This window comes from Corvus moneduloides, chromosome 28, assembly GCF_009650955.1.
Source record: "Corvus moneduloides isolate bCorMon1 chromosome 28, bCorMon1.pri, whole genome shotgun sequence".
In the NCBI taxonomy this organism is placed as follows: domain Eukaryota; kingdom Metazoa; phylum Chordata; class Aves; order Passeriformes; family Corvidae; genus Corvus; species Corvus moneduloides.
In genome coordinates this window covers 4,530,921-4,557,750 of record NC_045503.1, presented here as the reverse complement: position 1 = coordinate 4,557,750, position 26,830 = coordinate 4,530,921, and the positions used below count along the sequence as shown (strand labels likewise).

At 63.4% G+C, this 26,830-nt stretch overlaps 4 protein-coding genes and 1 long non-coding RNA gene across 12 annotated transcripts; 3 read left to right on the top strand and 2 right to left on the bottom strand.

Moving 5' to 3' along the window:
* The first annotated feature begins 1,912 nt into the window (after nucleotides 1-1,912).
* On the top strand, nucleotides 1,913-7,297 carry DUS3L (dihydrouridine synthase 3 like). The gene is made up of 13 exons (XM_032092457.1): nucleotides 1,913-2,007; nucleotides 2,348-2,642; nucleotides 3,098-3,643; nucleotides 4,019-4,060; nucleotides 4,156-4,308; nucleotides 4,400-4,516; nucleotides 4,839-4,904; nucleotides 4,976-5,086; nucleotides 5,546-5,642; nucleotides 6,102-6,177; nucleotides 6,440-6,628; nucleotides 6,714-6,842; nucleotides 7,118-7,297. Exons 1-13 carry the CDS (start codon nucleotides 1,964-1,966, stop codon nucleotides 7,188-7,190), a joined length of 1,938 nt encoding a protein of 645 aa, XP_031948348.1. The 5' UTR covers nucleotides 1,913-1,963; the 3' UTR covers nucleotides 7,191-7,297.
* A 159-nt stretch (nucleotides 7,298-7,456) lies between these two features.
* On the top strand, nucleotides 7,457-12,709 carry MPV17L2 (MPV17 mitochondrial inner membrane protein like 2). 2 transcript variants are annotated; one of them, XM_032092524.1, is made up of 6 exons: nucleotides 7,457-7,858; nucleotides 8,713-8,871; nucleotides 9,122-9,292; nucleotides 9,688-9,764; nucleotides 9,845-9,973; nucleotides 10,922-12,709. In XM_032092524.1, the coding sequence occupies exons 1-6, from the start codon at nucleotides 7,483-7,485 to the stop codon at nucleotides 10,976-10,978; spliced, it is 969 nt and encodes a 322-aa protein (XP_031948415.1). In that variant the 5' UTR covers nucleotides 7,457-7,482; the 3' UTR covers nucleotides 10,979-12,709. The 2 variants fall into 2 exon arrangements, with proteins under 2 accessions (XP_031948415.1, XP_031948416.1); XM_032092525.1 differs by lacking the exon at nucleotides 7,457-7,858 and adding an exon at nucleotides 8,091-8,182.
* RAB3A (RAB3A, member RAS oncogene family) lies at nucleotides 12,120-16,356 on the bottom strand. The gene is made up of 5 exons (XM_032092494.1): nucleotides 16,269-16,356; nucleotides 14,770-14,997; nucleotides 14,258-14,376; nucleotides 14,047-14,171; nucleotides 12,120-13,672 (listed from the first exon to the last, which is right to left on the bottom strand). Exons 2-5 carry the CDS (start codon nucleotides 14,995-14,997, stop codon nucleotides 13,482-13,484), a joined length of 663 nt encoding a protein of 220 aa, XP_031948385.1. The 5' UTR covers nucleotides 16,269-16,356; the 3' UTR covers nucleotides 12,120-13,481.
* Nucleotides 16,357-16,370: 14 nt separating this feature from the next.
* LOC116435904 lies at nucleotides 16,371-18,118 on the top strand. Of its 4 annotated transcripts, none has more exons than XR_004236896.1 (2): nucleotides 16,371-16,730; nucleotides 17,650-18,118. It is a non-coding gene; the product is annotated as an uncharacterized LOC116435904 (long non-coding RNA). The 4 variants fall into 4 exon arrangements; XR_004236897.1 differs by having other exon boundaries at nucleotides 17,647-18,118; XR_004236895.1 differs by lacking the exon at nucleotides 16,371-16,730 and adding an exon at nucleotides 16,741-16,996.
* On the bottom strand, nucleotides 17,822-26,167 carry PDE4C (phosphodiesterase 4C). Of its 4 annotated transcripts, none has more exons than XM_032092443.1 (15): nucleotides 26,029-26,167; nucleotides 22,434-22,622; nucleotides 22,322-22,358; nucleotides 22,148-22,212; nucleotides 21,981-22,030; nucleotides 21,301-21,416; nucleotides 21,103-21,196; nucleotides 20,491-20,669; nucleotides 20,309-20,407; nucleotides 20,074-20,238; nucleotides 19,891-19,990; nucleotides 19,654-19,808; nucleotides 19,448-19,570; nucleotides 19,106-19,288; nucleotides 17,822-19,033 (listed from the first exon to the last, which is right to left on the bottom strand). In XM_032092443.1, the coding sequence occupies exons 2-15, from the start codon at nucleotides 22,463-22,465 to the stop codon at nucleotides 18,524-18,526; spliced, it is 1,908 nt and encodes a 635-aa protein (XP_031948334.1). In that variant the 5' UTR covers nucleotides 22,466-22,622; nucleotides 26,029-26,167; the 3' UTR covers nucleotides 17,822-18,523. The 4 variants fall into 4 exon arrangements, with proteins under 4 accessions (XP_031948334.1, XP_031948332.1, XP_031948333.1 ...); XM_032092441.1 differs by lacking the exon at nucleotides 26,029-26,167 and adding an exon at nucleotides 24,299-26,005; XM_032092442.1 differs by lacking the exon at nucleotides 26,029-26,167 and adding an exon at nucleotides 24,299-26,005 and having other exon boundaries at nucleotides 21,301-21,413.
* Between the last annotated feature and the right edge of the window lie 663 nt (nucleotides 26,168-26,830).

Below are 26,830 nucleotides of genomic sequence, written 5' to 3'. Positions count from 1 at the left end.
CTCCTCTTCCAACCTCAGCATGACCTGAAGGGGTGAGAAGATGTAAGAGACAAGAGCAGCACCTCTCCATACCTCGCAGAGAGTCATGGAATGGTTTGGGTTGGAAGAGACCTCAAAGCTCACCCAATCCCACCCCTGAATGGCCAAGGACATCTTCCACTAGACCAGGTTGCTCCAAGCCCTGTCCAACCTGAGAAAGGGTTTGTTGGGACGCTCATCCAGGGCTCAGCCTCATAAAGCTGCCGAGCCAGTGCCCTGAGCAGGGATTAGATGCTGAAGTCTGACCTCAGCCGGGTGCAGCCAGCCCAAAGCACTCTGACTTCGGGCTTATTGCCCCACAAAAACAGCAGTGAAATCACTTCATTAATCCCCAGAGCCTCGTTTCCTTCCTTCCTTCCTTCCCCCAGCCAAGCTGAAGCTTAAAATAGTATTTCGCATTCCTCATATTTCACTCCAGAACTAATTAACACCCAACCAGCCCAAAGCTCTTCCCACAGCAGCCTGGCCCCATCGTGCAACCTGCCCACCCTTGGCAGCAGCAGGAGCACCCACCAGGCTCCCAGTTCCTCCCAAAAGCCATTTCTGACGGAGCATCTGGAAAGAACTGTGCTAAAACAGGAAAACACCAGAATTCAAGCCCCACATGCACTTTTACCTCCACTCCACGTGCACACACACAAGTCTGCAGTGCCCATAAACAATCTCAGCACCATGGTAATTCTGCAACACCACGAGCAGTCCCTCTTCCAGAGGTTCCAGCAGCTCCTAAATTAGGACAAAACCCATGAGTTACCCTCTGCCTCCTTGTTGGTACCTCCACAGAGCAGGGCTGACCCCATGTCCAGCCTCATGAACACAAAGAGGACAGTTCTTACCCGGCTAAAAAAGCGCCTTGGATTCAACAGAGGGTGAGGGACGCAAAAGACAGAGCCCAGGTCTTGCTTCACTTGGATTTCACAGCCTTTTCTCACCCTCTCAGCAGCCCAGGCCAAGCATGAGTCAAACAGGGCCGTGGAGATGATGGAGCTGGAAAGGAAACATCATCCAGGAGGGCTCCAAATACGTCACCCATGAGACACCGGCCCCCTCACTACAGCATCGCTCTTGCTCACACGCGTCAGGCTCGGAGGATCACGGAGGGGTTGTGGACCAGGAGAGGGTGTAAAGAGTAGCACAAACACAGGGAAGACGTGGCAGCTACAGGGGAGGGAGAAAAGGTCAAACACACCACGCTTGATGTGTTTATTTGGTTTTCAGCCCAAACTCCCACCCACAGGCCAAAGGCAAGGGCAGCTTGAGCACTCCAGGCAGCTCATGAGCAAGAGCTGCTTCATCCATTCAGCACTGTGCAGCCAGTGCTTGTGTTTACTGCTTAAAAATAACACTAAAAATACAAAAAACTTGTACCAAGTATCCCACATCTCTGTAGAGCTCCATCCTCTCCCCCTGGCAGCAGTGAGGACCTAGGAGAGCCAGACGCTCACCCCAAAATCAGGGAATTGTTTAAGGAAGGACAATGGGGCACTTTGTGCTTCTGGCTGACATGGCGCTGTCCAGTCATAAGTTGAACTCAGTGATCTCAGGGGTTCTTCCCTGTCCTTCCAGCCGTGCCCACCCTCAGGGGCCAGACCCGGGGCAGCAGCTGTGACCCCTCACACCCAGCTGTCCCCAAAGAGAAGCCTTAAGGAGCTGCCACAACGGACGACACCTCTCCCTGGTACAAGGGCTGCACGCCGGCCTTCTCTCCCTACTTGGGCAGCCCTGACAACCATGAGGGGCTGCGGGCAGCCCCCAAACCGGCCTCGGAGAGCGCCCGAACCCCTCGCAGAACACCATCCCCGCAGCCGCGGCTCCCGCCGTTGTGAGGAGGCCGCGCCTCGGTCAGCCTTTATATACTGCCCGCCGCGCGCGCGCCTGGTCACGTGCCCGCCCCGCCTCTGACGTCATCGCCGCGCGCGGCAGCATGGCAGCGGTGGCGGCGCCCGGCGTGGCGCCGGTTCGAGCCCGGTGAGTGCGGGATCGGCGCCTCCTTAACCCCCCGGGACGTGCCTGACCCCTCCATAACCCCCCCCCGAACGGGCTCAGCCCCTTGATAACCTTCTCCGGTACGTGCCCGCTCCCTTCATAAACCCCCCCGGTACGTTCCTGATCTCTCCATATCCCCCTCCCACGACATTCCCAACTCCTCCATCCCCCAGTACGTCCCTAGTCCCTCCATAATCCTCCCAGTACATTCCCGACCCCTCCATACTGCCTCCCAGTCCATGCCCAGCCCCTCCTGCCCTCGGTACAGTCCCTGTCCCCCCATAATCCCCGCTCCTGACCCCTTTTCCACGGACACCCGCAGGTTCCTCACCTCCAAGGAGCAGTTCCACGCCTACCTGCGGGCAGGGGGCGAGGAGGAGGAGGAGGAAAAGGAGGAGAAGAAGGAAGAGGAGCAGGTCAGCAGCTCCCAGAGCGAACCCCCAGCCAAGCGGGTGAAGGCAGAGGAGCTCAGCCAGGATGGGGAAAGCCAAGGGAATGCTGGAGAGGAGGAGAAGGAGCGCCCGGAGAAGAAGAGAGCCCGGGGGCAGAACAAGAGCCGCCCCTGCATGAAACCCAACTGCTACGAGCAGAGCAGGCTGTGCCCCTCAGTGACACAGGTGGGACACTGGGCCCTGCTCCAGCTGGGTTAGGTGGGAGATTGGGAAGAAATCCCTCCCTGTGAGGGTGGGGAGGCCCTGGCACAGGGTGCCCAGAGCAGCTGGGGCTGCCCCTGGATCCCTGGCAGTGCCCAAGGCCAGGCTGGACATTGGGGCTGAGAGCAGCCTGGGACAGTGGGAGGTGTCCCTGCCATGGCAGGGGTTGGCACTGGATGGGATTTAAGGTCCCTGCAACCCAAAGCAGTCTGGGATTCCATAAAAACCATCTGGGAGAGGGTGACGTGGGATGAGTGGGACAAGTGAAGCATCACCTCCCCTGAGGTGTGTCCACCCCTCCCCTCCTGCAGCACATCCCTGGGAGCATTCCTGACCTCCCTGGGGGCTCTCGGGTGCTCAGGGCAGTTCTGGCCTGTGCTGGTCCATCCCCACCTTGCCCTGCTCCGTGTTGTCCGCAGGGCTGTGCCGGGCAGTGCCACTTCGGGCCGCGCTGCCGCTTCCTGCACGACGTGTCCGAGTACCTGGCGGGGAAGCCGGCGGACCTGGGCCAGCGCTGTGTCCTCTTCGACACCTTCGGCCGCTGTCCCTACGGTGTCACCTGCCGCTTCGGCCAGGCCCACCTCGGCGACAGCCACCAGAACCTGGTCAACGCCGCCCTGGCCCAGCAGTGGGACGGGAAGCTGCTGGTGAGGAACAGCCTCTCCAAGGACCTCCAGCAGCAGCTGCGCAAGAGGAAGTTCAGCTTCCAGAAGGCCGAGGAGTTTCTCCGTGGGCTCCACGGTGGGAAGGGAGGCAAAGCCACGGGGGGCTGCACAGAGGTGTCCAACTGCACAGCACCCCAGGAGGGCCTGGGAGACAGCCCTGTGCTGCAGGAGCAGGGAGAGGATCCCAAACCAGAGGCCCTGCAGAGCTCCCGAGGGGCTGAGGATGCTCCCTCCACCCCAACCCTGGGCCCGCTGACAGATGAAGACGTCACGAAGCTGCGGCCGTGTGAGAAGAAAAAGGTGAGAGTCCCTTGTGTCCTGATCCCGTGGTGCAGACTGTGCGTGGAAAGATGGCAGAGAAACCCCTTGGAGAGCCTTTAGCTGGGGGAGGCAGGCAGAGCACTCCTTATATATGGAAGGAATTCCTCCCTGTGAAGGTGGGGAGGGGCTGGGATGGAACTCCCAGAGCAGCTGTGGCTGCCCCTGGATCCCTGGCAGTGCCCAAGGCCGGGCTGGACGGGGCTTGGAGCAGCCTGGGACAGTGGGAGGTGTCACTGCCATGGCAGGGCTGTGGAATTGAATGATCCTTAAGGTCCTTTCCACCCCGGAACATTCTGTGATTCCACAAAAGCCACTGCAGCTCTGCTAACCTGCTCCTCCATCCCTGTTTTCCAGCTGGAAATCCAAGGCAAGCTCTACCTGGCTCCACTGACCACGGTAGGTGGATAACTCCATCCTCTTGCCAAAACTTGGCGCTGACACGGTTGGAACAGGGCAGATCTGACCATCCCTGTCCCTGCTGTCCCTGCCAGTGTGGCAACCTCCCTTTCCGACGGATCTGCAAACGTTTTGGGGCAGATGTCACCTGTGGAGAGATGGCCGTGTGCACCAACCTGCTGCAGGGCCAGTCCTCCGAGTGGGCTCTGCTCAAACGCCACCACACCGAGGACATTTTCGGGGTGCAGGTCAGTGTTGTCACCCCATAGCCCACCAATAACTCACTTCCCAGGGGAAAAGCTGCCTCTGGAACTCAGGGAAGCTGTTTCCCTTTGGCAGCTGGAGGGAGCCTTTCCAGACACCATGACCAAGTGTGCAGAGCTCCTGAACAGGACAATCGACGTGGATTTTGTTGACATCAACGTCGGGTGTCCCATTGACCTGGTCTACAAGAAGGTGAGAAATTCTGTCTTTGAATCCTTGTTTTCTCCCTCATTCCCCGCTGCCTGATTGCTCCTTCCAGTCTGATCCAGAGCTCGCAGTTCATTTGTGGGCAGTAGATCCCAATGAGAAGGGGGTTAAGCTGCTCAGGGAGCAGGGAATTGCTGTCTCTGCTGGCAGGATTTGGGAGGGAAAAGCACTCTGGGGTTTATTTTTGGTTGAAGGATCCACTTTCTCCAAGCTTTGAGATGCTCCAGGCCCTACCTGAGCAGCTCCAAGGACTCTCCACTGTGTGAAGAAGAGGAAAGTCCTGACTGTGCCGTGTTTTGTCCCTCAGGGAGGAGGCTGTGCTTTGATGACTCGCTCCAACAAGTTCGAGCAGATCGTCCGCGGGATGAACTCGGTGAGTTGGAGCACCTGGAGCTGAGCTGAGGGAGCCCAGTCCAGCCTGGCCTCATTCCCCCACCTCTGCAGGTGCTGGATGTGCCACTGACGGTGAAGATCCGGACTGGGGTGCAGGAAAAGGTTAACGTGGCTCACAAAATCATCCCCAAGATCCGGGAGTGGGGAGCGTCCCTGGTCACGGTACGGAGACAGATGTGTGGGGTTGGTGGCTGAGGAATTCAGCCTGGAGACGGGGTGGGGGTGACCTTCCCCTGCCTTTCAGTGCCCTCTGCTAATAAAAGAGGAAAATTCAGGTGCAGAGGGTGTTTTCCTACCTGCTCCTGAGCCTTGGGTCCGTCATCGTGGAATCCCATGGAACGGTTTGGGGAGGAGCCTTAAAGCTGATCCCATTCCACTGTCCCAGGTTGCCCCAAGCCCTGTCCAACCTGTCAGTGCCCCTGGCTGTAAATTCAGGGGCAGATCCCGAGGGATCCCTTACTGAGCTCTGCTCACCCCGCTCTGTCAGCACCCGTCGATCCCGAGGCCGATCCCGAGGCCGATCCCGAGGCCGATCCCGAGGCTCCCTTTCCCCATCCCGCTGTCAGTGCCCCCCGTCCCTCCCTGCCTGTCCAGCGAGGTGTCCCTGGCTCTCTCCCACAGCTGCACGGCCGATCCCGGGAGCAGAGGTACACCCGGAGCGCAGACTGGGAATACATCGCCGAGTGCGCCCGCATCGCCAGCCCCATGCCTCTCTTTGGTACGTGGGGCTTCCTTTGTCACTCGTTTCGTTTCAAATTCCTTTAAAAATGGGGAAAAAAACCCAGCTTCCCGAGGATGCTTAGCATAGAGGAAAGGTTGGAGCATCCCTGATGTTGCTGATGTGGTGCCAGAGGGAAGGGACAGGGAAAAGGGACAGGTAGGACACGAATCACTTGGGTTTTTCCAGGTGTTTTCTTGCCCCTGTGGCACAGAATCCCTAAACCCTCAGGGAAAGGAGCTGGGAGTAAAGGAGGAGAGAGGAGACTGCTCCTTTTTCCCTTGTAAGGGAACATCCATCAGAAACATCCCTGGGAATCCAAACCAGGAGCCCCAGAGCCTCTTTGGAGCATCTGGACACTGTGTCCATTTTGAATTTTATCCCATGCCTGGATTAGCTCACTTTGACTTGTCCTCACGGATCACTTTGACCTCTGGCTTCTCCCTCCTTTCCGGGCAGGAAACGGGGATATTTTGTCCTACGAAGATGCAAATCGAGCCATGCAGATGGGAGTTTCTGGAATCATGATTGCAAGGCAAGTGCCTGTGTTTCCCTTTGCTCCTGAGCTCTGGTGGTTCAAGGGTAAAAAAAAGAAAAAAAAAAAGGGATTAAAAAAATCCCTAAACAAACCCAAATTGGTAAAATCCATTTGTATCGTCGGGAGCTTCTTGCTGGAATGGAAAAGGAGATTTAAAGCAGAGTTGGCTGGGAAATCAGTGCTGGAAAGTGTCTCAAATCTTCAGGAGCATCAGTGGTGGGAATAACAATCCGTTTTTTTTGGGTTTTTTTTGCTGCAGAGGGGCACTCATCAAACCTTGGCTTTTCACGGAAATCAAGGAGCAGAGACACTGGGATATCTCCTCCAGCGAGAGATTCGACATCCTCAAGGACTTCACCAACTACGGCCTCGAGCACTGGGGGTCGGATACTCAGGGAGTGGAGAAAACCAGGAAATTCCTGCTGGAGTGGCTCTCCTTCCTGTGCAGGTAACTCTGCCCAGCCAGGAGGATCTTTAAAAAAGAATTCATTCAACCCCAGCACTCACTGCTGTTACATTTCATTTCATTCCAGGTACATTCCTGTTGGATTATTGGAACATCTACCTCAGAGAATCAACGAGCGGCCGCCCTATTACCTGGGGAGGGACTACCTGGAGACACTCATGGCCAGCCAAAACGTGGATGATTGGATCAAAATAAGGTAATAAAGCATCGAATTTCATTTCAATTGCTAAAAAACGACGTGGCAGAGCCCCTGTAGAGCCCCAGGGTCGTGTGACAGCTGGGGACTGAGCACTGACCCCTCCTTGGGTTTGCTTTTGTCGTTGTCCTTGTGTCCTTCCTCCCTGTCCAAGGCCAGGCTGGATGGGGCTTGGAGCACCCTGGGACAGTGGGAGGTGTCCCTGCCCATGGCAGGGGTGGCACTGGATGAGCTTTATGGTCTGGATTAATTCTGTAATTGATTCTTTCTCCCAGTGAGCTGCTCCTGGGCCCCGTCCCGCCCAGCTTCACCTTCCTGCCAAAACACAAGGCCAATTCCTACAGATAGGGCTGGCCAGGCCCTGTCCCACGTCAGGAGGCCTTTGGATGGGGTGTGAGGAGGAGCAGGGCTCCTCAGCTGCGCTGGGAGTTGGAATAAAGCTGATGTTTTTAGAAGCTGGTGAGTTTTTTGCCTTCCTGCCGCACATCAATCCTGGCAGACAAACACCCGTTAGTGAGGGGATCTTTGCCTCCAGTTCACAGCCAGAGCTGTCCCAGCTGCCCCACATCGCTGAGAAAGAGGCCTCAGTTCCCACCAGGATGTCCTTGGGAGTGATGAACTCCCAGGATGAGGAGCAGCAATGTCCCCCCAGCCCTTCTGCCGCCCCCACAACCAAGGGGACACAGAGTTGACGTTCAAGCTCCAAAGAGAAGCTTCTCAAAGAATTCTGAAGGCTCTGGGGACAGCCTGGAGGGTCTTAGCAGCTTCCCCACACCTAAAGGGACCCCAGTGGCACCAGCAGAGTGGCAAGAGTGGTGGTCCCAGAACCCCCAGCGCTGTTGATGCCCATCACAGCCACCTCCAGAGGACATCCCCAGGCAGCAGCGGTCCCCTCAGCTGCTCTGCTGCCCCAAAACCAAGGTTTCAGGGACAGCGCAGGGCTGCGGCACCGCGGGGACCCCCTGGACCATCCCCATCTCCCCCCACCACGAGCACCCGGGCGAGCTGCTGCCTCGGTAGGTGTCATGGCGGCCCCCTGTGCCTCGGTAGGTGTCATGGCGGCCCCCTGTGCCTCGGTAGGTGTCATGGCGGCCCCCTGTGCCTCGGTAGGTGTCATGGCGGCCCCCTGTGCCTCGGTAGCTGTCATGGCGGCCTCCTGTGCCTCGGTAGCTGTCATGGCCGAGCCAGGAAGCGGAAGCCGTTGTTGTCACGTGACAGTCGCCCCGTTCCGCGTGCGGGCGGCGGTAACGCCCGGTAGTGGCGGGGGGGGGCACCGGGGGGAACCGGAGGCACCGGGAACCGGGGTGGTGCCCAGGAAGGGGCGCTGGGCACCCAGCGGGGTAAGTGGAGGGGTACAGAGAGAACGGGGGTGGGTGGGGAGCACCCAGTGGGTGGGACTGGGGGCACTGGGGGGCACTGGGAGGGCACTGGGGGACACTGGGGGGGTGTCAGAGGGCTCGAGGAGGGGGCGAAGGGGCACAGCAGGAGTGATGGGGGGACTGGGAGGGTGCGGCGGAAGTAACTGGGACATCTGGGATACACAGAGGGGAGAACTGGGGGGCACAGGGGAACTGGGGGGGTACAGGAGCACTAACTGGGGGGAACTGGGAGGGCACAGGAGCACTAACTGGGGGGCACAGGGGAACTGGGGGGGTACAGGAGCACTAACTGGGGGGAACTGGGGGGGTACAGGAGCAGTAACTGGGGGGCACAGGGGAACTGGGGGGGTACAGGAGCACTAACTGGGGGGAACTGGGGGGGTACAGGAGCACTAACTGGGGGGAACTGGGGGAGCACAGGAGCACTAACTGGGGGGCACAGGGTGCCCGGGGGGGGCACGCAGCAGCGACTGACCCCGCTGTGCCCACAGGGATGCTGCTGCGCTCCTGGAAGTCGCTGTTCACGGGGCGGCTGCTGCTCCTGACCAACACCCTGAGCTGCGGGGGCCTCCTGGCAGCCGGGGATTCCCTGCAGCAGGAATGGCACCGCCGCAAGCACCCGGAGAGCCAGCACCAACTGGGACGCACTGGTGAGGACTGGGATGGGCTGGTTAAATCCCACTGCCTCAGGGTAGGGATAGGTGGAGACCTTCCACTGTCCCAGGCTGCTCCAGCCCGGCCTTGGGCACTGCCAGGGATCCAGGGCCAGCCACAGCTGCTCTGGGAATTCCATCCCAGGGCCTCTCCACCCTCCCAGGGAACAATTCCTTCCCAATATCCCACCCATCCCTGCCCTCTCCATGGAAACCCTCCATCCCTGACCCAGGATGTTCTTCCCAGGCCGGATGTTTGTCGTGGGCTGCAGCCTGGGGCCGCTGATGCACTACTGGTACCTCTGGCTGGACTCAGCGTTCCCGGCCCGGGGCGTGCGGAGCCTCAGGACCGTCCTGAAGAAAGTCCTGATTGACCAGCTGGTGGCATCGCCCAGCATGGGAGCCTGGTACTTCATGGGTACGTGGGACCCCCAGGGATCGCCCAGCCCACCCCCAGCCCCTGCACCGACACCCCAGCAGCCCCACCCTGTCCCAGAGCGGGGTCCCAGCACTCCTGGAGCTCTGGCAGGGTTGGGAATGTGCCCATTCATTCCCTGGGGAGCCTGGGCAGTGCCCAGCACCCTCTGGGGGAAGAACCTTTCCCTGATCTCCATCCCAAATCCCCTGGCACAGCTCCAGCCACTCCCTGGGCTCTGTCCCAGCTCTCCAGGCAGCTCCATGCCTTCCCTTTCACTTTCCCTTCCACTGCCTGCCTCTGGCTGGTGCCGGCGCTGCCCTCCCCGCCCACACTGGGAGGGGTTTGGGGCATTTCCCGGCAATTCCCATCCCCGCTGACCCCGCCTGTCCCCGCAGCCATCGGCCCCCTGGAGGGCCAATCCCTCCAGGAGAGCTTGGACGAGCTGAAGGAGAAATTCTGGGAATTCTACAAGGTAACCCCCATCCCAGGCTCTCCCCTTTTCCCTCGTGGGTCCCGTGGGAGGCATCCCAGCTGCTCCTTGCTCCTTTCCAGGCTGACTGGTGCGTGTGGCCGGCGGCGCAGATCCTGAACTTCCTCTTCGTGCCACCCGCGTTCCGCGTGGTTTATGTCAACGTGGTGACGCTGGGCTGGGACACGTACCTGTCCTACCTCAAACACCGGGTGAGCCGCGCGCCTCGGCCCCCTCCCGGCCCCGGGAGTGCCCAGCTCATCCCGTTATCCCTGTTTTCCAGCCCCATGATGCCCAGCTCATCCCGCTATCCCTGTTTTCCAGCCCTGGGAATGCCCAGCTCATCCCGGTATCCCTGTTTTCTGGCCCCGGGAGTGCCCAGCTCATCCCACTATCCCTGTTTTCCAGCCCCATGACGCCCAGCTCATCCCGCTATCCCTGTTTTCCAGCCCCATGACGCCCAGCTCATCCCGCTATCCCTGTTTTCTGGCCCTGGGAATGCCCAGCTCATCCCGCTATCCCTGTTTTCCAGCCCCAGGAGTGCCCAGCTTATCCCACTATCCCTGTTTTCCGGCCCCAGGAATGCCCAGCTCATCCCGCTATCCCTGTTTTCCGGCCCCGGGAGTGCCCAGCTCATCCCACTATCCCTGTTTTCCAGCCCCATGACGCCCAGCTCATCCCGCTATCCCTGTTTTCCAGCCCCATGACGCCCAGCTCATCCCGCTATCCCTGTTTTCTGGCCCTGGGAATGCCCAGCTCATCCCGCTATCCCTGTTTTCCAGCCCCAGGAGTGCCCAGCTTATCCCACTATCCCTGTTTTCCGGCCCCAGGAATGCCCAGCTCATCCCGCTATCCCTGTTTTCTGGCCCTGGGAATGCCCAGCTCATCCCGCTATCCCTGTTTTCCAGCCCCAGGAGTGCCCAGCTCATCCCGCTATCCCTGTTTTCCGGCCCCAGGAGTGCCCAGCTCATCCCGCTATCCCTGTTTTCCGGCCCCGGGAGTGCCCAGCTCATCCCGCTATCCCTGTTTTCCAGCCCCGGGAGTGCCCAGCTCATCCCGCTATCTCTGTTTTCCAGCCCTGGAAATGCCCAGCTCATCCCGCTATCCCTGTTTTCCAGCCCCAGGAATGCCCAGCTTATCCCACTATCCCTGTTTTCCAGCCCCGTGGTGCCCAGCCGGAGCCGCTGCGGCAGAGCCAGCGCAGCGCCGGGGCGTAGAGAGGGGCCAGGGCCTTTCCAGAGGCTCCCACCTGCACCAGATGGATCTCTGGGCGTTGTGGCAGCGTGGATGGAGCCGGCCGAGGGAGGGGATCACCGGAGCCAGCCCCCCACGTGCCTGCTGCTGATTAACTCGTCTGCTGATTGGGGCCACGGGCTGGGCTTGTAACAATCTCTTGTTGCAGGATAATCTGCAAAGTGATTTCTTCTGGGATTCGGCCACGGAGCCGGGGTGAGGAGGAGCTGCTGCAGCCCCTCCCGCTGCTCCAGGCTGGATCTGTTCCATCTCCAGAGCAAAGCGGCCCCTCGCTCCTCCTCCGGCACCTTCCGGCCTCTTGGATCCCCACTAATTAGATACTGGGAAGGAATTCTTCCCCGTGAGGGTGGGGAGGCCCTGGAATGGAATTCCCAGAGAAGCTGTGGCTGCCCCTGGATCCCTGGAAGTGTCCAAGGCCAGGCTGGAGCAGCCTGGGATCAGGGAAGGCGTCCCTGCCCATGGCAGGGGTAGCACTGGATGGGATTTAAGGTCATTCCAACCCAAAGGATTCACTCCGGCTGCCCCCCTGCTCTTCCTGCAGCTCCTCACTCCTTCCCCTCCTGCTTTTTCTCTTCCAGCTCAAGGATAAAATCACTCCACTCCCCCCTCGCTGCCTCAGCTCCCATTTCCCCCCCCAGCTCTGGGCGGGGGCTGCAGCCACCTGGATCCTCTATAAATAGGGATGTGATTGCACCCGGCGGCTCTGCGGCGCTCGGGAGGCGGAGTGGTGTGGGGGGGGCGTTGGAGCCAAATTTTGGCAGAGTTTGGGCCATCACATCCCTCTGCTCCCAGCCCTGGGCGAGTTGGACGCTCCCTGATAACCCAAGAACTGAATTATTTCCAGTGTCAATGAAAACTGCCCTCAGTGGGATCTTTTTCTTTGTCCTGGTTTTTAAAGCTGTGCCTTAATGCTCTGCCCTGGTCCCTGCAGGACACGACCCCTCCCTCTGCAGCAGCAGGAGCCAGTTGGGGGATGATAATTTTTAAAAAATCAGATTAATTTTGCTCCTCTCTGGCAACTCAGGGACACTGAGGTCACGGACACGGAGCAGAGGGACCACCCCACTGTCCCCTGTGTGCCCACAAGGACCCCCGAGGAACTTCTGATCAGCATCGGTTTATTTCTTCACAACATTTCTTTTAATACAGTGATTTTTAGGAAATTGTACTCTTTTTGACACTTTTGACATTTGTACAGTACAGTGTAACTCTTCCATAAGTAAACTTCACAAAAAAGGGGGGGGAGAGGGGAAGGGGAGAGGGAAGGAGATGGAATCATGGTGGGGGGAGGGAAAATAGAGGGAAATCTGTAAAATGAAGACACAGCGCTCCAGGGGAAATAAATAAAGGGCAGCTCTGTCATGGCTACGGGAATATCCACTTATTCACAGTCTCCACAGAAGCACGGAACTACAGGAACACGAGATCCCAAATCCCTGGAGCAAACCAGCCACGCTCCCAGCCCTGCTCACCCCCCTCCATGAGCCCAACCCAGGCTCCCCCAAACCGGGGCCGATTCGCTCCAGGTGGCTCGGCCTCGCTGATGAATTGAATTCATTTTCTTTTTAAATCTTACTTAAATAATAAAGAGTTTTGGTGGTGGGGTTAGGTTTTTTTTTGTTGTTGTTGTCGTTGGTTTTTTTTTAAAAGTGATATTCACAAGCAAGGTTACCACACTGAGAGAGAGAGAGAGAAACAAAACGAAACAGAAGAAAAAAAAAATTCAGAATATATATATATATATATAAATGCACCACCACGGCCACAGCACAGCAGGTCACGCGCACAGCGTCACTTCCTACGCCTATTTACAAGGAATTTCTGTATGTACAAGGAAGAAGACGGCGGGAGCATAAATTAGCATCTATTTATACAAATAAACAAGAGTCAGGAAATATCCATCCAGCTGGAGGGGCAGGGAAGCTGGGCACAAAGAGCCCCCTCCACCAGGAGCTCTCGGGGTAAAGGGGGGCAGAGGGGGGAACTGGGGGTCCTGTCACAGCACCCACACACTGGGAAGGGGGTCCCAGGGTAGGGGGATCCCCAGGACAGGGGGTTCCAGAACAGGGCAGGGGAATCCCCAGAGCAGGGGGTCCCAGAGCAAGAAAAAGGGCAGAGGGTACCAGGGCAGGGGGGGTCTCCAGGGTAGGGAGTGCCAGGACGGGGCGGGGGACACCAGGGAGGGATGGAGCTGGGGGTGATGGTTTCTTGACAGTGATTAAAAGCAGAATGGGGGGGGGGGGGGGGGTTTCTACCAGCCCAGGCTTAAAAATAAATTAAGGGGTGGGGGGCACAGCCTAATGAATCGGGGGGGGGAGGGGGCTCCTAGAGGGGCCGCAGCCCTTTCGGAGGTATCAGCAGCAAAAGCCCCCGTGGGACCCCCAAGAGGAGGAGCTCGGGGGGGGCAGGGGGGGGGATTGGGGTGCACTGACCGGTTTTTGGGGGGTTTTGGGGGGGGGCTGGCCCCTAGCAGGCACAGTCCTGGTGGGGGGGGGCCTGCTGGTCCGTGAGCTGGGGGCCCTGCTTGGCCCCGGTGACCGCGGGGTCGGCCGTGTCCAGCGACTCCGACATCTTCTCGCAGATGATGTCCACCAGCCGCTCGAAGGTCTGCTTCACGTTGATGTTGTCCTTGGCGCTGGCCTCGAAAAACTCAAACCCTGCGGTGGGGGGGACACCGTGGTGGGGGGCGCAGAGGGACAAGGGACACGCGCACGTCAGAGCTCCGGCCCCGCGTCCGACCTCGCGCAGCTGCTCCTCCTCTTGTTAAATATTTAAAAGGTTTGCAACCCGCCCCCACCATCCACAAAATCCCGTTTTTCCCACCCAAATCCTCCCCCCAGTGTCTGTCAGAGGGTTTGAGGTGTGTAATAAACGCCCCCCCCCCGTGGCTCGGTGACTCCGTGGTTTTTCACCGGGTGCCAAGTCACCGCCGGTGTTGGAGCGGAGCAATTACAGGGAGGGAATTAAGCCCTTAATTAAATTAATTGTGGGCTGGCAGCCGTGGCCGGGGGGTCCCCCCTCCCCAACTCACCCAGGTGCTCGGCGAGCTGGCGGCCCTTCTCCGAGGAGACCACGCGCTCGTCCTCCATGTCACACTTGTTCCCCACCAGCAGCACCTGGGCGTTGTCCCAGGAGTAGGTCTTGATCTGGGTGGACCTTGGGGAAGGAAGAGAAGGATAAGAGGTGTGGGGAGGGGGTGGCTGGGGAGGTTTGGGGTGCCCAGAGCCCCTCGCAGCGCTCACCAGTCCTGCACGGCGTTGAAGGACTCCTCGTTGGTGATGTCGTACATGAGGATGAAGCCCATGGCCCCGCGGTAGTAGGCGGTGGTGATGGTGCGGTACCGCTCCTGCCCGGCCGTGTCCTGGGCGGGGACAGGGGACAGCAGAATGTCACCCCCGGCGATGCAGCAACACCCCTCCAGGGCCACCAGGTCCACGGGGTCAGATCTACCCCCACCCTGGCATTGCCCTGCTGGGGCAGCTCCACACTGACCATCGCCCAACCAAACACTGCCCCACACCAAAGTGACCATCACCTCCTACACCACCGACCCGTCATCCCCACACCACCACCCCTCACTGACCATCGCCCCACACCAGCCTTCACCCAACCAGCCATCTCCCCACACTGACCATCACCCCCTCACCAACCACCACCTGCTCCGTCCATCTCCCCACACCAACCATCACCCCCTCAGCATCACCCCCACCCCGGCACAGGGGTCTGGGGGCTCCCCAAGGGTCTCTCTCCTCACCCAGATCTGCAGCTTGATGCGTTTGTCGTTCCGGTAGATGGTCTTGACCTTGAAGTCGATGCCGACGGTGCTGACGAAGGCGGGCGTGAAGGAGTCGTCGGCGTACCGGAACAGGAAGGAGGTTTTCCCAACGCTGCTGTTGCCGATGATCAGGATCTTGAACATGTAATCGAAGTTCTGGTCCGAGGATTCCTTCTGCCCATAGCGGGAGTCGGTAGCGGACGCCATCTGCAAGGTGGGGGAGAGGCTGTGACGGGGCCGGCGGCCGCAGCCCCGGCAGTGCCAGGCCCCGGTTCGCAGCCATTTCCCAGCGCCACGGGCACGGATCAGGAGTATTTTGGCTCAGGATGAGCGATGGTGTGGCCGTCAATGGGTCACTCAGCCCTGAGGGGCTGGGAGAGGCCACGAGCACAGGGACCCTGCAGCATGTCCACAGTACATGTGGGGCATGTGGTCCCCGGGGTTTGCCACAGCTCCAGAGATTTGCCATGGTTCTCAGGATTTGCCGCGGCTCCCAGGATTTGCCGTGGCTCCCGGGATTTGCCGTGGCTCCCGGGATTTGCCGTGGCGTTGGGGACGCGGCCGGGGCGCCGCAGCCTCTCCCGCATCTTCCTGACAAAATGGCACCGGCGGTGGGGCCCCCGCATGCCATGGCCAGCGCGGTGACACGGAGCTGTGGGGTGTCACACAGCGCCGTGGGGTGTCACACAGAGCTGTGGGGTGTCACACAGACCCGTGGGGTGTCACACAGCGCCGTGGGGTGTCACACAGCGCTGTGGGGTGTCACACAGCGCCATGGGGAGGGAGGGTGATGCCAGGCAGGGGGGCACAGAGGTGGGTGCTCGCCCAAGCGGGAGGGTGGAGCAGGGGGATGCGGGATGGAGCACAGGGATGCTGGGCAGAGGGGGATGCGGGGGGCTCGTGGAGGGGGGCACAGGGCGCTGCAGGGAGGGGGCGCAGGGTGCTGATGGGGATTTCGGGGTGCTGATGGACGGGGGGTTCACAAGGGGGGTTCATGAGGGGGTTGCAGGGTGCTGCAGGGAGGGGGGTGCAGGGTGCTGATGGGGGGTTCAGGGTGCTGCTGTTTGGGGGGGGTGCAGAGTGTCGCAAGGAAGGGGTTCAGGGTGCTGATGGGGGGTGCGCAGGGCGCTGATTGCGGGCTGGGGGGTGCAGATTGCTGCGAGGAGGGGGTCAGGGCGCTGATGGGGGATGCGCACGGTGCTGATGCGGAGGGGGTCACCCCCTACTCCTCCCCGCAGGCCCGACCCCGCTGCACCCACTCGGTCCCCGCCGCACCGAGACCCCCCCCGGGCCCTGCGCAGCCCCCACCGCGCCGCATCCATCATCATCCCCCCCCCCGCCTCCCGCCCCCTCCGCTGCAGCCGGCCCTCCCCTCCCGGGGCCGGGGGGGTAGAGAGGGGGTTCCGGGGGGGTCCCTGCGGGGGTGTCACTGTGGGGGGGTCCCGGTGGGGATCCCGGTGGGGGGGGGGGGGTCTCACCTCTGCCGCGCTCGCGCCGCCGCCTCCTCCCCGCAGCGACTGCAGCAGATGCGGAGCTCGGGTGACGTCGGCTGAGGGGCGGGGCCCGCTATGCAAATTAGGTGATACGTCACGGGCGCGCCCCTGAGCGCAGCGCTGATTGGCTCGGCGGCGCGCTCTGATGGACAGCGGGCGGACTGGGGGGAGGAGACCCCCCCTCCCGGCGCGGTGGTGGGCGCCGCCCCCTCCTCCGGCAACGCGCAGTGGTGCGGTCCGGCCGCGCTTCGCGGGGCGCGGGATGAACCACCCCCTGCTCCGGCGGGGGTGTAGACCGAACCATTCCCGCTCAACGGGGGTCGAGGTTTGACATCGCCTGTCGCGACATGGCGCCCTATTGCGACGCCTCCCTGAGGCCTGCAGTCGCGGGCAGCCTAATCCTTCCCGTGACAGGGCGGCCGGCGCTGAGGCGGGGCTGCTGCGCAGGTGGGCGGCCATGTCCTCCCTCGCCCTGAGGCTCCAGCGGGGCTTAGGGCCGGCAGCATATGGCGGCCTCAGGGCAGCGGCCCCGCCCTGCCCGGGCCTGCCCTGCCCTGCCCGGGGCCCCGGGTGCCTCCCGGGCCCTGCCCTGCCCCGCTCGGGGCGGCGCGGGGTGACGGGGGGGACTCCGTGGTTTCTGTCCCGGTGCAGCTCTTTGCTCCTGGCCAGGCTCATCCCACACCCACAGCCCTGCAAGGACCGAGGCGCACACGGTGGGCACGGGGTGGGCAGTGGGGAGATTGACCACAGCCCCCAGTGACAGCGGGATGGCACGGACAGTCCAGCATGGGATGGACGCAGCCGTGGGGATGGACACAGGCTCAGGGATGGATGCAGGCTCAGGGATGGATGCAGGCTCAGGGATTGACCTGGCTGCTGTGGGCATTTTCCATCACCTTCCCCAGGCAACAGCCCCACCACTCTCCTCATGCTGCAGCCCCTCGGCCAGGAAAGGGGGGAAAAGGGCTTTTTCCACCAGCTCCTGCCCCGCTCCAGCCCAACAGAGTCTGGCGTGGATCTGGGTTCAAGGAGTTCTGAGAGCACAAAGCCTTGGCTGATCCTCTCCAAAAGGAAGAGACCAGGAGATAATCCAGCACCCACCAGGGATGGCACGGAGCCACCACCACCCTGTGCAGCAGCCGGCACTCCCGGCTGGAAAACCTCTGGGCTGGGAAAGAACCATCGAGCTCCCCAGGCCCAGCAAGGGGAGCGCAGGGCGGGCAGGGGGCGAGGGCCCCACGTGCCAGGGCAGTGCCACGGGTGGGGACGTGTTTGTGGAGATAAATCAGCGCTGCGAGCAATGCGGAAGAGCCGGGAACGGGCTCCGCACCGCGCCAAGCCGGCGATTAAATATTTACCTTAGCAGGTCGTGTTTGCCAGTGATGGATCGGCGTTTCCAGGGAGGAGCTCGCTTTTGTTCCAGCACGGAGCCAGGCCCTGCCCGGTGCCCGGCGGGAGACGGGGCCACCAACCACGCCGGTCCCTGGGGACATTGGCTGCGGCTCCCGTGACACAAAGAGGCGCTTACAAGGCTCATGTTTAGGGTGGAACAAACCGGGTTTAATCTCTGGAAGGTGAAGGAAGAATCCCGAAGGACCCTGCCCCAGGCAGGACACCGGAGACATGGGGGGGGGGTGGGGGGGTGGGGTCCGAAATGTGCAATACAAATGGCATTTTGAGTGATCGCAGAGCAGAAATGCAACTTTCTTCCCCAAAAATGCGCCTTTCCGCCCCAAAAATGTGTGCGAGCCTCGAGGAGGCTCGTAGTAAAAAGTGAGCTACAAAAGGCTTTAAAAAGTGAACCTGTCCCCAAATAAATAAACCACTGAGTCGTGCCCGTGTTGTGCGCCGGTGCCTGGGGGTGCCACCAGGACCCTTCGCCCACCTCATCCCACCATGGGGCTGCTGTCCTGCAGGGGCACACCTGGGAAGGTGCTGGAATGCTCCTTCCTGGAGCCTTGCAGGGCGTGATGTCCCCAGGGCTGGGCTGGGGCCGGAGCACGGTGTCCCCACACCCTGTCTGAAGGGGACAGGGACCTTTCCCAGCAGCTGGTGGGAGCAGGGAGAAGGCCGGCATGGTCCTCGTGCCTGTCAGGACCTGCCCAGCTCCCGAACGGGGACACAACCTGGGTGCCTCCGTGTCCCTCCAGTGCCAGTGCTCCCCGCTGTCCCCAGCACCGCTCGGGGCAGTGCCCAGTCCCACGTCCCCTGGCAGCGAGGGGACCCACGGGCCGATGCCGCTACGTGCCCAGGGACAGGAATGTGACATTGCCCTCCGTGTCCAGGCACAGCCCCTGGCTACCCTCAGGCCCGGAGCACCCGCTGCCACCGTCCTTCGGCAGCGTCCCCTCCAGCGCCCGCCGGTTGTCCACGTCCTTGGGGCGGGGCACAGGCGAGTCCCGGTCCCCGGCGCCGGGGGACAGGCGCTTGGTGTCGGCCGACTCCGAGTCATCCGTGCCCGGTGTCTTGGAGCCGCTGTTGTCCTCGTCCAGGGGGCTCTCGGTGCCCTCCAGCTCCGTGTCCGACTCGCCCTCCTCCTCCTCCTCCAGCGTTAGCTCGAACTGGAACTTGTCGGTGGTGGCGGGGGACACTGCGGCTCCCTCGGGCGGAGGGGAGGGGCTGCGCGGGATCATGCTCTGGTACCACTCCCGGTTGTCCTCCAGCGTGTCCAGCAGCTCCTGGGCGTCGGGGTGCACGAGGTCGGCCCACGTCTCCCACAGCGGGTGGGCGATGAAGTCGATGAATCCCACCTGGGGAGAGGCAGAGCTGAGCCCCCTGCCCGGCCCTGCGCCCCCCGCCCTGTCCCCAGGCTGCCGTCCCACCTGGGACTTCTCCACAGAGGCCGTGTGCTTGTCGCACATCGGGCTGATCTCCATGCCCTTCTCCCGCTCCCGGTCTCCTTGGTGGAAGAACTCCACCATGATGCGGTCGGTCCACTGCCGGTACAGCTCCAGCGGCTTCGTGGGGTTGCTGAGGTCGGCGCAGTGCACCATGTTCTGCAGCACCTGCGGGCACGGACACCGTGTCCTCTGTCCCCCAGGGCCACCCACGCTGTGCCACGAACTCGCTTGGCCCCCCAGTTGGGGTCGGGAGAGTGGTGGCACCAAACGGGACATCCTGGCAGGCCAGAGCCAGGATGGACACCTGCAGTGCCGTGTCCCCACCTGGATCCGGTCGGAGTAGTTGTCCAGCAGCAGAACCCCCAGGCTGGTCACCTTCTTGGTCTCCACCATGGTCTTCAGATCCGCCAGCAGGTTCATGTGCTTGGACATGTCCGTGGCCAACACCTGGGCAGGGTGAGGTGGGAATGGGGCTCAGGCTGACCCCCCAGCCCAGACCCCCACCCCGGGGTGGTCCGGCTCCCCCATACCATGTCGATGACCATTTTACGGAGTGTCTGCCTCTGCTTCCTGCTCAGGTTCTGGAAGATGTCGCAGTTCTCCTCCTGGAGGAGCTTGAAGCCCACGGCCAGGTGGTGATTCTCCAGCACCGAGGCATCGTTGTACATCAGGGCAAGCTCTGAGTCTGCGAGATGGCACTGGTCACCCCTGGGTCACTCCTGGGGGCCCCCATTATCCCCCAGGTCCATCCCTGTGCCCCAGCTCACTGGTGTTGATGAGGAACTGGTTGGAGACCCCAGGGTGGTCAACATCATGGATGGCGCTGGCGAAGATGGCAGCCATGATCTCCAGGTCCGTGAAGACAGCCTGGGAATGGTGGGAAAAGGCATTGGGGACGCGTGACGGCCCCGCCAGGCACACTTGGGTGGCCTCAGGTGAGCAGGAATCACCTCCAGCGCGGGTGTGGAGAGGAGGACGTGCGTGGACTGCGCCACGTCGGCGGCGTGCAGGTTGTTGTGGTAGGCCACGTCGGCGTGGTAGTGGTCCTCCAGCGTCAGCATGTAGGTGATGAAGGTGTTGACGGGGATGCGGAAGGTCTTCATCAGGTCACGCTCCTGCGGGAGACGGGAGGTGGCTCGTCCCCATCCGGGCACGGGGACAGGGACATCCCGGTGGGATGCTCACCTGGAAGATGCTGTACATGATGACGGTCAGCGGGCGGTTCCCCGAGTACTCGGCCACTTTGAACACGTTGAGCCCCCACTTGTTGGTGTCCTCCAGCTCCTGGGGACCAGAGGGACAGAGATCCATGGGGGGCTGGCGCTGGGGACCCCACGGTCGGGTGGGTCACCCCTGCCAGGGCCCACCTTGGCCAGCAGCGCCTCGTGGTCCGTGCGCACCCCAAAGCGGGGGATGCCGGCGGCGGCCAGGCTGGAGCTGTGCGTGAGCTTCCTGACGCCGCTGATCTGGGACATGGGGCGCTTCCTCCGCTCCTTCTCCTTGTCCTTGGCCAGCGCCGAGGGGATCTCCACCTCGTGCTGCTTGTCTGGGGTGACATGGGGGGCCATGAGCAGGGCAGGAGCACAAATTCCTCTGCCAGCATCCCCCTGGGTCACGCTGAGGACAGGCACAGGTCACACCGTGACAATTTGGGGGGCTGCAGCACTCTCCCTCACCCGCATCCACAGGCCTGGACACTCCTCCAGGGACACCAGAACGGCCCCAACAGCCCCAGTACACCAGTATGCACCAGTATGCACCAGCACCCCCAGCCAGGACAAAAGCTGTGACACCTCTGAGGCACCAAATCCCACTGGGACACCTGGGAAACCCCCCCTGCTCCCCCCATTCCGTTCCTCCACAAGAAACAAGTGGGATTCTCCACTTGCATCACTCCGGTGGACACCCCAGGACCCCGGGGGCACAAAGCCCACCCTGCTGCCAGCGGAGAGGTGACCCCAGGGCAGGGGGGTCCTCACCCAGGAAGGTGCTGGAGATGTACTCGGAGACCTGGTTCCCGGAGCGGCTGGTCTCCGAGAGGTGCGTCAGCTCCCGGTTCAGCATCCGCTTGAACTGTGGGTGGTTGGCAGGGTCAGCGGCGTGGGGGGCTGGCAGGACATGCTGGGGGGCTCTAGGGTCCCCATGCCCGCCAGGGTGACCGTGAAAGGGACCCTTACCTTGTTGGAGGCCATCTCGCTGACCGAGTGCCTGGTCTGCAGCGTCTCCAGCTGGTCCAAGCACCAATCCAGCTCCTCCAGGGTCTCCCTCGAGAGCTTCTGGTGAGCATCTTCTGCTGGGGGCACCCGCCAGCTTGGCAAGGGACCTGCCAGCGGCGCGGCCACCCGGCACAGGGCGGCCGGTGCCACACCAAACCCGGGGGCTCTCGGGCACGGGGGGTCACACCAGCCCCCGAGCGGGGCGGCGGGGGGCACGGGGGGACGCGGGGGTCGGGGTCGAGCATCCCTGGGCAGCGGGGCTCAGCCCCGTCGCGCTGTCCCCATGGCGTGGCAGCCCCGGCACGCGGCGTGCCACGCTGTCCCGCGGGGTGACAGCCAGCCCCGGGGGCAGCCGGGCTCCCGCGGGGCCCCGCTCACCGCCGGGCTTTTATTAATGGAAGGTTTGACGTCAACCGGAGCTTTTCCACCGCCGCGAAGGGCGGCCGGGCGGGAGGAGCTGCCGAAAACCAGACATGGATCCCAAAGGGCAAAGCCGCAGCTCTGCCTTGGCTTGGGGGGGGGGGGGGGGTGGTGGGGGGGGTGTTGCTGCATCCCCCGGGGCACGGCGGGACACACCCTGGGGACACAGGGACAGCCAGCTCGCCCCAAAATGTCCCCACCACCGTCCCCCCGGCACTCACCGGAGAGGCTGGCCTTGCTCCCCGAGGGCAGGCTGCTGCTCGATCCTCGCCTGTGAAACACGGGGGGCTGAGTTGCTGGGACCCCCACAGCGGTGCCCCCCGCTTGCCATGGGTTGGTGTCCCCACTCAGGTGACATCCTCGCCCTCCCACCCCCCGGCCGACTCACTTGACGCCAGCGCGGTCCTGGAGGTGCGTCAGGTTGCTGCGGACGGTGCGGAGGCTGGCCAGGACCTGGGGGGCGAGAGGAGGCTGGGCTCGGGCGGACCCCCCCGGGACACCCCGCCCGGTGCTGGGTGCGGGCCGCGTCCCCTCCTGGGCAGGGCACAGCGTTGGCACCTACCTGGGCAAAGGGTGTGACGATCATGTCTTCTCCATGCCTGAGGGAGCAGAGGGAGCGTGAGGCTCGGGGAAGGGAGGGGGGTCCCAGGGGAAGTGGGCTGGGGGACACTCACAGGTCGCTGGCGATGGAGGAGTTGCGGGACATGGCTTTTGGGGACAGGTCATAGTCGCTGTCGGAGCGGTACAGGAAGGACTCGCGGCGCTGGCCGTGGGAGAAGGTGCCCTGAAGGACCAGCCCCGCGCCCGGGCTGGCCTGGGGGTCCAGCGCGCCCCGGCCGGGGGGTCCATTCTCCAGGTCGAAGCTGTGAGGGGAGAGGGGACAAGGCTGGCACGGGGTGGGTGGCACAGGGACCTCAGCCCAGGGGATGCTGCCAGGTTTGTCGGGTTCTCTGTGCCACCATCCCTGCACACTCTGGCTTGGTGAGCCCTGTGGTGACACTGGTGGCCAGTCTGGCCCTGCTGGCCTTTTCACCTGCTGCTGAGAAAGGGCACAGGTTGGTGCACATGGACCCTCTCAGCTCCCTGCTGGCACAGTGGGGTCTGGGACTTGGGACACTGACTAGCAGAGCCAGGCTGTCCCATGTCACCCAGGACCCGCTGCCCTGAAGTTCCCAGCTCCAGAGACCCCAGGAAGGGTTGGCTCCTGCCTGTCCCTCCCCCTACCTGTCACCAGCACCATGGTCCCAAGTCCTCCAAAGCCCCAAAGCCTCCATCAGCCCCGTCTCGAGGTGCCGTGTCCCATGGAGGGGACAATATCCCAGCCACGGCACAGAGCCAGGGGACATCGAAGGACAGAAACCGATGCTGAAGCCAAGCCCTGGCCCTTGGGGACATACTGGCAGCAGCCCAGGGGCACCCCAACCGGAGTCACCTGGCAGCCGTGTGCATCCACGGGGGGATGCACAGGGGACAGGGATGGTGACCCTGCAGTGTCCCCAAGCTGGCCGCGGCCGCCTCGCTCCCCCTCCTGCTCTGCTGGCCCCGGGGTCATGGGAAATGCTGCACGCAACAGGGACTCAGCGAGGGACATCCAGATCCTGTCCCCTCCCGCCGCCGCCCCCACCGCCGTGGGGACGGGGACAAGCCACCCCAGAGCACTGGGAAAGCGCAGATGCCACGGGGGCCACCGTGTCCCCTCGGGAGCCCAGCACCTACCCGATGCAGGAGTGCCTCCGAGACGGGCACCGGCTGCCCGGCAGCATCGTCCCGCTCCGGCAGCCCTGGTGGCTGTGGCGCGGCCGTCCCCGGCAGTGGCAGTGCCAGCCGGCACCGCGTCATGCCATCCCGCAGCCCCTTGTTTTCCTGCCTCGGCTTCCCATCCCCGATGGTACCGGCGACACAAAGCCGCATTGTCCCTCCGACGGCCCCGCGGGGTGATGCCCGCGTCTGTTCCCGGCCCCGTGCCACCACCCCTGACCCCGCTGCCGCCGCAGGGGACAGCCCCGGGGGACACGAGCCCCTGCCACGGGGCTGGTGCCCAATTAACCCCCCTCGCTTCAGTGTTAATGACCTCCGAGCGGTGTCCGTGGCCGGCGGGGGGGCAGGGGCCGCTATAAATAGATGCTGTCGCTGCTGAGGACGGATGTGCTGAGCCCCACGGCGCCCCAAAAACAACCCCACAGAGCTCCGAGGTGGGGAGGGCAGGGAGGAGCCGCGGTGGGTGGGTTGGTGCCTTGATTTGGAGGGCAAAGCTCCCCTCCGTTCCCACCGGGCCAGCCCCCCGCGGGTCTCTGCCCGGCCATGGCTGCGATGAGCGGTGTCCGTGCTCAGCCCTGCTCGTCCGGCGGCTCCCCCCTGCCCGGCTCAGCCCCCGGCCATGTGGGGACGGACACCCGCTGTCCCCTCCTCGTCCCCCGCGTCCTCCTGGGCCCACAGCCCCGAGGACGTGCCACAGCTCCGGGGGAGCCACTGCCGCCGTCCCGGCAGCACAGCCCGGGGCCACCCCGCCCGCGGGGACCCGCCAGCGTCCCCCCCTTACCAGAGGGGATGCGCCACGGTGAAGCGCCGCTGCAGGCGGATGCTCTGGTTCATCAGGAGCTTCCTGAAGAGGACGGGGGAATTGCGGGGGGAACTGCGGGGGGACGCGGCCGGAGAAGCCCCCGGCGAGCAGTGCGTGGTGGGCAGCATGGCCCGGCTCAGGGACCCCCGGGCGGGCGGCGAGGCCCCGCTGCCCCCGGTGCGGAGCAGGAAGCGTGCGGCTGTCCCGGCCCCGGCAGCCCCGGGAAACTTTCCATCCCCCTCCCGCCCTGCGCCTGGGAAATTAAACAACTGTCTGGCTCCGGCAGCCGGCGCAGGGAGCGGGTCCCCCCCCGGTGTGCCTGGCGGCCCGGGCACGTGGCCCCTCGCTGGCCCGGTGCCACCGGCCACCCTGCTGTCCCCGAGGCGGCAGCTGCTCCTGAAAGGGCAGGGGTGCTCTGCCTGGACACGCAGAAAAATGCCCCACGGAGCCCCCAGGGACCCAGACGCACGGAGCGGACGTGCCACGGTGCCACTGAGGGACACGGCTGAGCACGGAGCATCCCAGACACACGGTGCGGCTGTGCCATGGTGCCAACAAGGGACAGAGGGACATGGCTGAGCCCGGAGCATCCAGAACTTGCAGTGTGGCTGTGCCATGGTGCCACCAAGGGACACAGCTGAGCATGGAGCATCCCAGACACGTGGTGTGGACATGCCATGGTGCCACTGAGCGACCTGTGAGAGCCAAACCCACCGCACGTGGTGCCCCAGCCCCTCCCTGGTGCTGTCCCCTCCTGGAGCCACTGCCGAGTGGAGCAGGGAGCAGCAGGGTGAGGTCCAGCTGGTGGCAGTGACACTGTGGGGGACCCACCAGCCTGGCCATGGGAGCTGGCACCTGCCCAGGCTGATGTAGCAGGATGTGGATACCTGCTGTTCCTGATGGCCACAAAAATATCCAGCAGCCGGCAGGGAGCCACGAGGGACGCAGCAACAGGGCCCCCCCGCCACGACAGCACCGGCAGGGACCCCAAAACCCACCGGATGGGAGTCCTGGGGGGCTGCAAGCACGACCGTGGGGACATCAGGGCAGAGGGATGTGGGGACAGAGGGACATCAGGGAATGTGGGAGAGAGGGAAGAGCCCCCTGTGCTGGCTGGCAGCCAGCAGCCTCGGACAGCAAGGGCTGGACTGGCCGCAGGACAGCCAGTCCCCGTCCCCAGGACGGCCAGTCCTTATCGGAGTGTCACTGTGCCCACGTGTCTGTGCAGGGGTGGATGACAAGTGACACCAGAGCCACGTCCCTCGGCTGTGCCAGCTCCTTGCTGTCCCCACAAGCCGGGCTGGGAGAGGCACGGGACAGGGGGAATGGCCCAAAAATAGCCCTGCAGCAGCACAGCCGGGGCCCAGCCACCGCGGGAGGGACCGAGGTCACCTCGGGCAGGGCGTGAGGAGGATGAGGAGAGGGAATGGGGATGGGTGGTGGGAACAAGGGGGGTGAGGACGGGGGTGACAGGGATGGGAGTGATGGGGACAGCGCGGTGGGGACAGTGGGGGACAGGAGTGTTGGGGGGGTGACAGGGACAGACAGAGGGGTTTGTCCCCAACCCACCGGGTGCTCTGCCCCGGTGCCGCTGTCCGGCCGCCGGTGCTGAACCCGGGAGCGTCCCCGCCAGCCGTGCCCTGCCCGGTGACCCGTTCCCGGTGCCACCGGGGCCGGCATCACCACCCCGCTCCCCGTCCCGCCCTTACCGGGGGGGCTCGGACTCATCGCCGCTGCTCGGGCCGCTCTCCTCGATGGTGAACACCACCCGGGCAGCCTCAGGCTCGGGGGCGCGGGCCGCCTCGGCCAACCGGCAGCCCAGCGGCGGCAGCAACGGGGTCCCGGAGAAACGCCGGCGCACGGCGCCCACCGCCGCTCCCGGGCCCAGGCCCGACGGGGCGGCCTCGGCGGGGTCGCGGCAGCGCTGCCGGGAAACAGAGCAGCGGTGAGGGGCGCGGGGAGCGGTCCCGGGGAGGTCCCTGCCCGATCCCGGTCCGGGGGTCCCGCCCGGGCAGCGCCCCCCGCCCGCCCCCGCCGGTACCGAGCGCCGGTAGCGCGCTGGCGCCCCCTGCCGGACACGGTGCGGCGCTGCACCCGGGGGTACCGGGGTGTTACCGAGGCGAGGGGGGCACGGGGGAAGGTACAGCCGGTGCACCGGGAGCGGCTCCGCCCGCAGCGCACGGAGCCGCCGGGAGTCCCCTCGTCCTCCTCCTCCTTCTCGTCCCGCCGCCACCGGAGGGGACCCCCCCCCGACTTCCCCCGGGACCCCGCCGGAAAAACCCCCGGAGCCGGCGCGCAATTACGCAGAGGTGAATAATAATTAACCGCCCATTAAGGGGATAATTAACTCCCGCTCAGCGCCGCCAGCCCGGTTATTGCTGCCTGGGGGCCCGGCGCTGGGACGCTCATACCGGGGACACCCCTGGACCCCCGGGACACCCCTCGCCCCCCCCGGTGGCCCCCGGTGCCGGTCTCACCTCCGTGCCGAGGAAGGGCAGCGCTGTCCGGCTC

Excerpts from the sequence above, each read along its gene's own strand:
- DUS3L (XM_032092457.1), top strand. The coding sequence starts at position 1,964 with ATGGCAGCGGTGGCGGCGCCCGGCGTGGCGCCGGTTCGAGCCCG. Across the intron at positions 2,643-3,097 it reads TGTGCCCCTCAGTGACACAG|GGCTGTGCCGGGCAGTGCCA; the intron begins GTGGGACACTGG and ends TGTTGTCCGCAG. Across the intron at positions 6,629-6,713 it reads TGGCTCTCCTTCCTGTGCAG|GTACATTCCTGTTGGATTAT; the intron begins GTAACTCTGCCC and ends ATTTCATTCCAG.
- PDE4C (XM_032092441.1), bottom strand. The coding sequence starts at position 24,993 with ATGTCCACACCACGTGTCTGGGATGCTCCATGCTCAGCTGTGTCCCTT. Across the intron at positions 22,213-22,321 it reads TCGTCACACCCTTTGCCCAG|GTCCTGGCCAGCCTCCGCAC; the intron begins GTAGGTGCCAAC and ends CTCGCCCCCCAG. Across the intron at positions 19,809-19,890 it reads CCAGTTCCTCATCAACACCA|ACTCAGAGCTTGCCCTGATG; the intron begins GTGAGCTGGGGC and ends GCCATCTCGCAG.
- MPV17L2 (XM_032092524.1), top strand. The coding sequence starts at position 7,483 with ATGTCCCCCCAGCCCTTCTGCCGCCCCCACAACCAAGGGGACACAGAG. Across the intron at positions 7,859-8,712 it reads CCGGGCGAGCTGCTGCCTCG|GGATGCTGCTGCGCTCCTGG; the intron begins GTAGGTGTCATG and ends CTGTGCCCACAG. Across the intron at positions 9,765-9,844 it reads AATTCTGGGAATTCTACAAG|GCTGACTGGTGCGTGTGGCC; the intron begins GTAACCCCCATC and ends GCTCCTTTCCAG.
- RAB3A (XM_032092494.1), bottom strand. The coding sequence starts at position 14,997 with ATGGCGTCCGCTACCGACTCCCGCTATGGGCAGAAGGAATCCTCGGAC. Across the intron at positions 14,172-14,257 it reads TTCAACGCCGTGCAGGACTG|GTCCACCCAGATCAAGACCT; the intron begins GTGAGCGCTGCG and ends TCCTTCCCCAAG. Across the intron at positions 13,673-14,046 it reads CCAGCTCGCCGAGCACCTGG|GGTTTGAGTTTTTCGAGGCC; the intron begins GTGAGTTGGGGA and ends CCCCCACCGCAG.